General features: G+C 46.0%; 2 protein-coding genes and 1 long non-coding RNA gene across 4 annotated transcripts in view; 2 read left to right on the top strand and 1 right to left on the bottom strand.

Annotated features, from left to right (window-relative positions):
- The first annotated feature begins 278 nt into the window (after positions 1-278).
- On the top strand, positions 279-7983 carry LOC143353514 (sodium-coupled monocarboxylate transporter 2). The gene is made up of 13 exons (XM_076786912.1): positions 279-643; positions 2112-2271; positions 2357-2422; positions 2490-2609; positions 5060-5214; positions 5311-5451; positions 5558-5666; positions 5750-5859; positions 5940-6123; positions 7118-7204; positions 7351-7532; positions 7607-7805; positions 7878-7983. Exons 1-13 carry the CDS (start codon positions 444-446, stop codon positions 7944-7946), a joined length of 1782 nt encoding a protein of 593 aa, XP_076643027.1. The 5' UTR covers positions 279-443; the 3' UTR covers positions 7947-7983.
- A 98-nt stretch (positions 7984-8081) lies between these two features.
- On the bottom strand, positions 8082-10368 carry Rcd-1 (Required for cell differentiation 1). Of its 2 annotated transcripts, XM_076786925.1 has the most exons (4): positions 9412-10368; positions 8930-9324; positions 8660-8817; positions 8082-8585 (listed from the first exon to the last, which is right to left on the bottom strand). In XM_076786925.1, the coding sequence occupies exons 1-4, from the start codon at positions 9736-9738 to the stop codon at positions 8473-8475; spliced, it is 993 nt and encodes a 330-aa protein (XP_076643040.1). In that variant the 5' UTR covers positions 9739-10368; the 3' UTR covers positions 8082-8472. The 2 variants fall into 2 exon arrangements, with proteins under 2 accessions (XP_076643040.1, XP_076643041.1); XM_076786926.1 differs by having other exon boundaries at positions 8082-8817; positions 9412-10364.
- A 195-nt stretch (positions 10369-10563) lies between these two features.
- LOC143353526 (uncharacterized) overlaps positions 10564-11636 on the top strand; it is a 73811-nt gene continuing 72738 nt past the window's right edge. The window contains exon 1 of the long non-coding RNA XR_013082160.1: positions 10564-10755. This is a non-coding gene — a long non-coding RNA (uncharacterized LOC143353526). The remainder of the gene's footprint in view (positions 10756-11636) is intronic.

Below are 11636 nucleotides of genomic sequence, written 5' to 3'. Positions count from 1 at the left end.
CGTCGCGGATCGAAAGGATTCCCGCGATCGGGTAACGTTTACCGCGGACACGATGTGCCCTCGATCGGGGCAAAGATCGAGATCGCGACCGCCGGGAACCTTGGAAACGCGAGGGACACGCGACTGCCGCGACTCGTGCGATATCTAGGAGAGGAGACGTTACACGGAGCTTACGCAGGAAGCAGAGTGGGAACGATAACTCCGGAATCTCCAATTATTCAATCGTCTCCCCAAGCGAGGTCCGTTCAAACGTCCGGGTCGTAGACGGGTTTAGCGACTCGGAATCCTATCGTATTGTGTCGAAGCTAGTCGCGTAGACTCTTGGTCGTGGTAGCCGCGCAGTGCCGGATATCGCGTGTCCATCCGATTCGAGTGTATCGGCTCGGTTGCGAGACCTTCGAGCGTCGAACCGATCGACCGGAAGAAAAGATCGTCACCGAAACATGGCCGACGAGAACGATTCGACGCACAAGACGTTGGACTTGATCGATTGCGCGGTCTTCGCGGGAATGCTGGGAATCTCCGCGGTCATCGGAGTCTATCACGCGTACAAATCCAGGAAAAGTACCGACGCTGTTCGCGAGTACCTCGTGGGCGGACAAAACATGTCCATCTTCCCCATAAGCATGTCCCTGATAGCCAGGTAGGAAACGCGGGGGGTCGACAGGCATTTGGCCTTGACTGTCACGCTATGTTACGCTGTGCCTTTTTTTCTAGACATTTTACGTCTTAAATAAGTAAGTAATCAATTGAAAATGCATACCACCGTGCTTGCACATGTCTTTGCTAAGGCTGTCCAGAGCCTTTTTTTCGATACGAACACTAAATCTCTCGAAATTAAGAGAATCTCTCTGCGGCAGCCATCTTGTGACGTCATACTTGCTTCAGAAAGCGAGTTTTCTGCCGAATATTACAAATTAGTCCAGGATCAGGTGGAAATTCGCAATTTGGGCTCTGGACAGACGTAGATTGGACTTTTTGGAAACACAAGTGACCACTTTTCAACTGCTCATTGCAATATCGAAGCGTCAATTTGTTAAGATTTTGACACTAACAAGTTCATATACGTATATTGCAGAGAGATTCTCTTAATTTCGAGAGATTTAGTGTTCGTATCGAAGAAAAGGCTCTGGACAGACGTAGCAAAGACTACTAATAATAAAACGTAATCAATAATAATAAAATAATAAAACGTAAACGCATTTGTGCAATTTTGAAAATTTCTTGCAAACTATGGAAGCTGCAGTAGCATACATTTACATTCACTACTCGTTAACCGCGAAGGATAAACACAGAAAATGTAGAAAATGGTGGCAAACCGATTTATATACACGAAGGCTGCCGCGTGCATTTGTGCGAACGGTCGATTTTATCAATTATGCGATCTGTCTTGCAAACAGATTTACAAGTCCTATCGTTTGCGTTCGATCCATTACTTGCCAGTTTTTCGTCATACATCAAAGGGAATGCGCGCAAATTTGTTTGCAGGTATGTTCGGAACACAAAAAAAAACGGCAAATGTGAGAACATGCTAAAATCATTGAAAAATTATTCCTATTTACTGATAATTGTCGTTATGAATATATATTTTTTATAATAATTTTTTAATTAAGTTCAGTGCAAGTTTCATCCCAATATCTATATAATATACAGGGTGAGTCACCAAACGTTAGCACCTCAAATATCTTTGTTGTTTCTAAAGATACGTAAAATATGGTAAGGACAAAGTTGAATGGTACAATGGGGCTGACACGATGCAAAAAGAAAATTTTGTTTTATGTCATTTTTTTGGAGATATCAAGGTCACCCTGACTTTTTTAAATGGAACCACCCTTTTTTAAACACCTACAATGATAGTCCCTTTCATTAGGAATTCAGTGACTATAATTAGTCCAAGGTCATTCAAGGTCAAGGATAGAAAAAACGTATGAAACTAAAATATGGAAGCAGAATACGTTTATCACGGTTGAGACTTGTAGGAAATAGTAAACATACTATGGTCGTAGTTAAAGTAAACATACTAAGGTCCTAATAAATATATATATTTTGTTGGACGCGCCGTTCGGCGCAACGTTCGTCGAAATGTTCGAAATGAACGGTTCGTTTTCCAGTTACATATCGGGAATATCGATCCTCGGCCTACCCGCCGAGATGTACGTGTACGGGACGCAATTTTGGTGCGTGGTGCTCGCCGATTCGTTCGTCTCCCTGACGATGGCCTTTGTCTACCTGCCCGTGTTCTACGGTCTCGGGATCACTTCTTCTTACGAGGTATACATGTACTCGAGGTACACCCTCCGATTATCCGGTCTCGTTTCCGCGCGCGAAACTCGAAAACTCGTACCTCGGCTTTCAGTACTTGAAGCTGAGATTCAACGACGCCGTTCGTCTGATGGGCTCGGTGATTTTCCTGATCAAAATGGTGAGTTACACTCGGAGCGCGGCTCCGCGCCGATCCGAATTCAAGGAAAGTTAATTCGCTGCCGCAGCTATTGTACATCCCACTGGTGATATACGTTCCCGCGCTGGCGTTCAATCAAGTGACTGGCATAAATCTGCACGCGGTCGCCCTGTTGGTCAGCGTGGTCTGCATATTTTACACGACCCTGGTAAGGAGCGCGCGAGACCATCTCGATTAACTCTTTGAGGCACACGGTTTTCAGGAAAATAAAAACCTTGGTTGCGCAGAATTTTGCGAATTTACCGCGCAAACTATGCGACAACCTTAATCACAGCAGCACACACAACCTACTGATGCGTTTTGATTTGCATACATTTTTTTCCCCCACTTATTTACGCATTTACCATTGGTGCATAGCATTGCCAACTGAATGGAAAACTTTAAATAAAATATTAAACTAAGCATGACTATGAGTAAGTTGAACTTTTCGAGGTGGGTTAAAATATATCCCACCATGCGTGAAAAGCTAAGCAAAAGGTGGGATAGTTTTTAACCCACCTGGCCCCAAAGAGTTAACCGAATATGCAGTCGCTGTAAAGCCTGGTTCAAACACGGCGGAATACGCACGGTTATAAATCGCGCGGAGCTTATATTCATATTCGCTCACACCTGTCCGCGCGGCTGCCGCCATTGGGCCGCACGTACGGCCGAATGACCAAATTACGACGACAAAAATATAAAATGAGATTCTATTTGAAATTCTGGTTAGAAATGGTTATAAGAAGACTGCTTAATAATTGTCTTCGGGAAAGTAGCTACTTAGGGTTAATTGGGGTCATGAAAAAGGGTCAAGGGTCCATAGTATGTTAATTAAAAAAAAAAATTAAACAAATTAAAACACTAAATTATTTCTGTATGTTTTAGTGAGATATAATGTGCAATAAGAATATTATTTTACAACCTCATTGTTATTTTCATCATTATCATAAGCATCATCAGTAGCATCATCATCAAGCTCATCATCGTTGCTTTCATTACCATTACTATAGAAAGTAGGCATTCTTAGCATACTTAATACAACCTGATTAAACTTTGCTTCTTTTTTTCCGGTTTTTTTTTCGCATACTTGATTTCATCAAAAGTTTCGAAACAAATACTTTAACTATACATGTTATTTGTATTATACAATGTTTAGAAAGTTCACTAACACCAAACTTGTCGTATATATACTTTAACAATCGTTCATTACACTTAAATGACGAAAACTCCACACAACTTCTTAACACATCAAATAGTTCTTTTCTCGTAATTTTCATTTCCCTTACAGCGACTAACTGTAAACAATCCGATCTATTGATCGATAGGGCAAAGATGGGGACTCATTTTTTAATTTTTTATATTAGTTATAAGCCATTTTTTCGAACTAGTAAAGAAAAATCGGTGTACTATTTGGAACTTCTTTTATAACTCTAGCTAAAGTAAGCATATCAATATTTTTTAACCAAAAATAGTATATGATAGAACATACTATATCAACAGTATGTACAACTTATCTTTGCGTTAGCAATAATTGCTGATGAAAGTACGTACCTGACGCTTCAATATCCATGTAGGAAACTTGGCGAATTTAACTTCGAGAAAATAGGATGAACGCAATTACGTCGTCAACAATACTGGCGCAAACAACTGAGATTCAACTACTTTAACAACAAAAATTCTCACGCTACATTGTAGGCCGTTTCTTACAGTACGTTATGATGGTATTTGTCATTAGTTTAAAGAAAATTTTTAAATCTACTTTTGTCGTAATTTGGTCATTCGGCCGTATGTGGGCCGCAGGAAAGAAAATCCGCGTTGTGTCCGCGCGATTCTATTTACTATGGCTCTTGTGAGAGCGTTTAGTGTTTGACGGATTCCGCGCGTTTAAGATCTGTGCTAGCATGAATCGCTTCGATCTCTCTGCTGCATATCCGCACGGTCGTCGCCTCTTTCTGAACAATTATCAATTTTCACGCGGTCCAAACCGCGCGGATTCCGCCGTGTCTGAACTAGGCGTCATAAGCACCGTGCGTTTTGAATCCGCGCGGTTTCCGCCGCACAGTGGGCAATTTGGACAAAATCGGATTCAAAATCAAGGAACTTTCGATAGGAATGAGGTAGAGCGATGAAATTTTTTTTAAATGAAAGCTGAAACTACGTAGAATATGGGAAAAATAGAGAGATTATTACCATCCAATCATCTTAACGAAAAAATGACTTCATTAGTTTTTGTCACAAAAATCTATTTTTTGCAAAATCCTGAGGTGGGTAGACAAATTTTGAGACCAGATTTGAAATCAGCGTGTAAAAATCTATGGGCAATGATGTATAGCATGTTAAAAAAAAAATTTTTCCGCGCGTGGTATGGGAAAAACTAAAATTTTCTTGAATTTGTGCGCGTTTAACGAATTTTCTCGAGGTTAAAAAACGTTCGTACCGCAATCTCTCTATTTTTCCCATATTCTACAAAGTTGCAGCTTTCATTAAAAAAAACTTTCATCGCTCTACCTCATTCCTATCGAAAGTTCCTTGATTTTGAATTCGATTTTGTCCAAATTGCCCAGTGTGCGCCGTGTCTGAACTAGTCGAAACGCTCTGTCGCGAAACCGCGTGTTGCAGGGCGGCCTGAAAGCAGTCGTCTGGACGGACGCTGTTCAGACAATCGTGATGTTCGGCGGTGTGGTCCTCGTTGCGGTCTACGGAACGATCCGAGTAGGCGGTCTCGATTTCGTCTGGGAGAAAAATCGCGACACCGGTAGAATCGACTTTTTCAAGTAAGAAAAACCCGCGTTCTCCTTTCCCTTTCATTTCCGTCTATTCGCCAACCGTACCAGCATTTCTCAATCGGCCGATCGCTTCGATCTTTCCAGCATGGATTTGGATCCAACGACGCGACACACCTTTTGGTCGGTGGTTATTGGCAACTACTTGAACTGGTTGGCAACCTGTTCGGTAAACCAGGCGATGGTGCAGCGATGCTTGGCGATGCCGAACTTGAAAATGGCAAACGCGTAAGCGAGAACGTCTCGGCATTATTATCGGTGTCGGAAATGGACGTTGCGTAGCGTTCGACCCGCTCAGCCCATCTAATCCCGTATCCCTTCCATGTTTCTTCAGAACGATCGTGATTATGGCGATCGGCATAATAATCATCGTCTCGTTGAGTTGCTACACCGGCCTGGTCCTGTTTGCTGCGTTTCACGATTGCGACCCGGTCAAAACCAAGGTAAAGAGCACCGTTCTCGTTCCTCTTCTTCTCCTCGATATCCTGGCGCGATTCTACGGCATTCGCGATTCCTCTCGTTCCAGCAAATAGGTAAATCGGATCAGCTGTTGCCTTTCTTCGTGATGGAATTGGCCGCCTCGATTCCCGGTTTGCCGGGCCTGTTCGTCGCCTGTGTGTTCAGCGCCGCGCTCAGGTAAGCTCGCGTCACGTCTCGTCTCGTTTCGTTTCGTCTGATCATCTCTAGATCACCGATCACCAACCGTTTCGTTGCAGCACCATGTCCACCGGATTAAACTCCATGTCCGGAGTGATATTCGAAGACATTATAAGGCCTTGTCTGCGTGGCCCCGTCTCGAACGTGGCTACCAGCCGAACGATGAAGGCCACGGTGGTCGCGATCGGTATCGTTTGCGTTGCTCTGGTCTTCCTCGTCGAGAAACTCGGGGGACTGATTCAGGTGAAGTGTCGTTTCGCCTTTCATTTCGCTGTTTTCATCTACCGCGCCATGTACAGTGAATTCCCGTTGTATGACAGTGCCAACCTCGCGTTTCCAAGTCGGTGGAAAAACTCACACCACCGCCGAAGCTCGAGAGCCGTCGCCGCCACAATATTGTCGGCTATATCGGTGTGAGACCGGAAGACCACTACTAATCCAATTACAAATTTTTTTTATTAAACTTTCACTAACACGTTCGTGGCATTTTTCTGATTAAAATGAAACCAAATATAATATAAATCCGATGATATTTACTTGTGTAATGAACGATGGAAGTCTTCCCATAACAATTACATCAACGGAAAATTAGTGTAAATGTGATCCGAATTGTATCGCGTTTGATATCATTTTAATCAGAATAATGCCACAAATATATTGGTGAAAGTCTGATAAAAAAATAATTAATAACAAAGAAGTTGAATTTTTCATTTAAAGGCCTGCGCTCACGCGGGCTTTGATCTGTTCGAAACTTTCATCGCTCACTACACAAGTAAATATCATCGGAATTATATCATATTTCGTTTCATTTCAATCAGAAAAATGCCACGAAAAGTTTCATAAAAAGGAAGTTTTGTAATTGGATTAGTAGAGGTCTTCTGGTCTCACACCGACATAGCCGACAATGTGTGGCGCACTCCTCGGCGAGGACGGTTCTCGAGCTACGCTGTCCGCTTCTCCGTGGAACATTGTATCGGAGACGGACATTTTCGCAGTGTTCTTGTCACTAGCGCTTAGTGGTCATACGTCGCTTATGCCTTGAAGACGGTATGACTCTTAGGTTTCCAGCGTGCCCTGTGTATTTCAAATGCGACGCTCGGCGGGAACCTTCGATTTCGTATTCGTGTCAGTAAAAAGAACGGCTGGACTGACATACAACGAGATTTCACTGTAGTATTTAGGTATATACGCTACGAATTGGCAACGAGAAAGAAAGCAATCGGTTGGTTTCGCGCAGGCTGGCAAGAGTTTGTCGAGCATCACGGCGGGGCCGTTGCTCGGAATGTTCACCCTGGGCATGTTTTTCCCGAGCGCCAACTCCGCGGTAAGCAAATCCATCGCCGAATTCCCCCGTAAACGTAGTTCGCCTCTGTCAGTTAGCGGACAGTCGGAGAACAATGATTCCTCCGTTTATCTCGCGTTCTCTCTCTCTCTCTGTTTGTTTCCGTATTTCCGGTTGTTCCGCGACAGGGAGCGATGGTCGGTGGTCTTCTGGGTTTGAGTCTGGTCGCCTGGATCTCGTTCGGTACTCAGGCAGCCATTTCCACCGGAGAGATCGTGTTTCCCAAGAAGCCGGTGTCGATCGAAGGATGCCCGGAATCGTTAAAGAATCGCGCCGGCAATCTCACGTGGATCGTCGATCCCACGATCCGGTAAGCGTAACACCGTAAGCACCATAATGCCGGCAGGCTAAACGGACGGTTGTTCTTCTATTTTGCCGTTTCAGGGAGCAACCGTTTCTCCTCTACAGAATGTCCTACCTCTGGTACACGTGGGTCGGATTTCTGACCGCGATCCTGATCGGCTTGCTCGTCTCGTGGATCACCGGATCGAACCAACGCAAACCGGGAGACGAGAAACTGTACACGCCGATGGTGCGCGGTTTTCTGCGGTCCAAGGTCATCGCGGGAGCCGAAGATCAACAGGTTTGCTCCTCGTTCGAGGAAAAATTTCGTCGAATACGAACCTAACCGATCGAACCTTTGGTTCGTTTGCAGGATGTCACGGAACTCGAGAAGATCAGAACGGACGCGACGGACAAACGGGTCACGCGGAATCCTTCGTAGCTGGTCGAAAGCTTCGAGTTTGGTCCGCGAATCGGATCCAGAATAGAGAACATGACGCGACGGACGATCCGTGCGCGGCCTTGCGAGCGTTCTCTTTTCTACACGCGGCAATAAACTGACATACCAATACGCGTATACGTACTATACATATATTGTAATTTAATATAATATAAATATATACATATTTGCCATAGATTCACGCTTACACGATGCATACATGTACATCTCATTATCGTACAACGCTGTGCGACACCGTTCAATCCGGTATTTCGGATCGACTGGATTAACAAAGAAAAAGAAGAGATACTAAGAGGGTTCTAAGAGAAACTAAGAAATAGAACAACAGAATACTTTGATTGGACGTTCTTCGTTACGTTTACGTTCGTTCCTTCGCTATCCCTTCTCGAAGAATTCTCGTAGTTTCGCATAATCGTCGCTCCCCGACAAAAGATCGGCGTTTCCGTGGTTTCCGAGGGAACCTCAACTGTATCCGTCTTCGCTCGGCTTCGGTTGGCTGCGCTGGCGACTAGAAGACGAAGATGGGAACTGTTCGGCGCCCATAAGTCGTCGAGGAAATTCGTCGTTGAAAGCCAGACGGGACGTCACCGTCTAAGATCCAAGATCCAAGATCGAAAAGATCTAAAATCTGAGGAGAACGGGGTAACGTTAAGACGCGAGCGGCGACATGCCCATCGTTCTGGGATCTTGCTGACCCGGTTGCGCGGGGGGCACCAGTTGAGGCCCGTTCTCCAAGTTCCTCAACAGTTGATTCAGCCAGTGCTTGGTCGACGCGTCCTCCTGGAGGCACGTGGCGAACGTGTTGTTGTCCCTCAGCTGATCCGGTAGACATTGCCTGAGCGCTAGCAACGCCCTGCAACAACCATGAAAGGCGTCAGCGAAACGGAAACACGAACCTAAATGATACCGGTACCTGTCGTACCGCGTATCGATACAATAACTTTTGTAACTCGCGTGCAACACACCTCGCGTTGTCCGACAATCTCAAGTAACATCTGACCACGTGCTTGAGCAGCCTAGCGGAAGGATCCTTGGCCAAGGACAACACCATTTTCCCCAAGATCATTGCGACGTGGCTGAATCTGTCGTAGGTTTGACAGATGTACGAGAGACCGCTGTCGTCCAGCAGTATCTTTTGCAGTATGAACGTGGCCACCGTTTTGCTAAGCTCGGAACCGCTCTCCATGATTCGCAAACAGAGTGGGATGATCTCGGTGGTGAGCAGAAACGTGATCACCTCCTGCTCGTCGGTCTTGACCAAAGCTCCTATCACGCCCAGGCTGGTCAGCCGGAGGTACTCGAACGGCCTTGTTTTGCTGATTGTGTGCAGAAACGGGTACAAGAACAGCGGAATGTGGGCCTGAAACAAACGACCAGAATGGATAGAACACAGAAACTGAGAGAGGAAAAAGAAAAGTAAAAATTATGAACGGGTTCTCCTTTTTACCTGGAGAAAGGCCGATCTGGTCTCGGGGTGACTGGCGACGCACTGTAACAACGCCAACGCGTTGCACACACGGTTGCTCTGGTACGCTGTCAGCGTGGCTGGATAGATGGCAGGATAGATACTTATAATCTCCTGAAGCAACGAGGCCGACGTGCCGAACGAGTGCCACAGCATAGGGGCCAGGTCGGGAACAACCTCGCGCTTCTTGCTCAGCTCCATCAACGCGTTCTCTCTGGTCTCGGGATTCGATAATTCGGTGATCCACGTGTACACCTTCTCGCGGTCCACCGAAGACTGTAGCGCAGCGGGACTTTGCTGCGAACTCATCCTGCTGGTCTTTCCTTAGGGTCTTCCTTCGGTTTCCGCGTTTTCGAAATCTTCGCAGCGACAGCGATCCCGCGATCCGTCACGCACCTCCTCTCGCCGTATTCTCGACTCCGATCGACGAGATCACACCCGATTCGAGTTGTTTTCTTCGGCGACACCTATCGCGTAATCGTTCGAGAACCAATTCGAAAACAATCTTTGAGGTTAGGAAACCAGCGCCGATCCACCGCAACTCGCGATTCGCGACACGACCTTTCGCACCGAACAACGAAACAACACCAGCCCGGTCCTGAAACTGTTCTGCCCTGTTCCAAGAGATATTCGCAAGAATAACGTGCTTCCACGACGCCGCGGTTGCACTTTCACTTTCACGCAGCGATACGATATAGCTTACAGGTTACAGGCTATAAGACGGAACGTTCAACTTTGAATGCGTTTTCCGAACTCTGCCGGCAGGAGTCCATGGAGCCACGGGGGCCGCAAACGATTCTGGATTGTGGCGGCCTCCATAGGAGGGTGGAATCAACGTAATCGAATGCGGCGGCCTCTACGAGAAGATCAATTCGAATACATTCGTGGAGATGCATAACCGCGACCGAGAAAAATGGACCAATCGCCTCGAGGAGCCTCGTCAGAATTATCTCTTTTCGGCGTGCTCTACCTAAGAAGAACAGTCAGCTATATAATCTGCCAATCAACTGCATACGATTATAGACTCGGATAGGAAACGAGAGTGTTCACGCCCGAGGTTTCAGCATCCCCGGTATAGTGCTGTCCCCTAGTCTAATTTTTAGCCTGTACCAGAACCTGCATCGTCTTACCTGCATCATTAGCAGCGGATTCCTAATAATGCCAGAGTGGATGCTATTTCTATGTTAAAAGAGGCTCTTCTATGTAGGCTCTGATCCAGCCTAAAAGATGATGCAGGTTCTAATACATGCTAAAAAGATGATGCAGGTTCTGGTCCAGGCTAAAAAGTTGATGCAGGTTCTGTTCCAGGCTAGAAAGTTGCTGCAGGTTCTGTTCCAGGCTAAAAAGATGATGCAGAAAAGTGGTAATACTAAAACCCCGAGCGTGAGCACTCTCATTTCTTCTCTGCTAGGATGCACCAGAACATATCGGTGACAACGAAGCGGTGGAATTACTGAATTTCAACCTCGCGAGGATTCGATCGAGTCCATGTCCAATGGACATTGTCCACTTACTTACTTACAACTTATATCACCAAATATCTGCATAATCTCGACAGCTCATGACCAGCGCGGGCTGTATTGAACCTTCCTCTTTCGAATGAGCCCTTTCCCAGCGAAAAATATTCTCATATGAGGACGAAAACTTGTGGCACGTAAAACCATTTTTTGTCGGTAACGTAGTCACTCTACCTTATCGCGAATCTACGAAGACCGGGCCCGGACGATTCGAATTTGCCGGTGGTTCTCGCAGATATCCCGATCGCGAAAGTTCGAGATAAGACCAGGCCCCGCGAAATCTAAAAAAGAAAACGAATCGAAACAAGCCATGGAGAGGGAAGCAAACACGTTCGGGGAATATCGTGCGAAACAACACGGACCGTTTTCTGGCGAAATCGGTGGTGTTCAAACGGAGAATGCTTGGCGCAATCGCAGTATCCCGATTCCGGATAAGAAGAGGCGGTGAAGTTTGTGCCTGGTATCTGTCGTACGATTTGTTACACTTGTCCGCGAGTAAACGATCGGGGGGGAGTAAATCGAAGAACGAGGTGACGCGACGCGATGCGATGGGATGCAACGCGTCGCGTGACGCGCGACATACGACCCGTTCGCGCGAAACAAGCGGGTGAAAAGGGCATCTGCCAGTCACAACATCGAACGGTCTCGATAAAATTGAATCAACGCGACGGCGACGAAGCGTATCGAGAT

Source organism: Halictus rubicundus, chromosome 4 (genome assembly GCF_050948215.1).
Source record: "Halictus rubicundus isolate RS-2024b chromosome 4, iyHalRubi1_principal, whole genome shotgun sequence".
Taxonomy (NCBI): Eukaryota; Metazoa; Arthropoda; class Insecta; order Hymenoptera; family Halictidae; genus Halictus; species Halictus rubicundus.
Note: the sequence above shows the minus strand (reverse complement) of the source record. Positions and strands in the feature narration are given on the sequence as shown.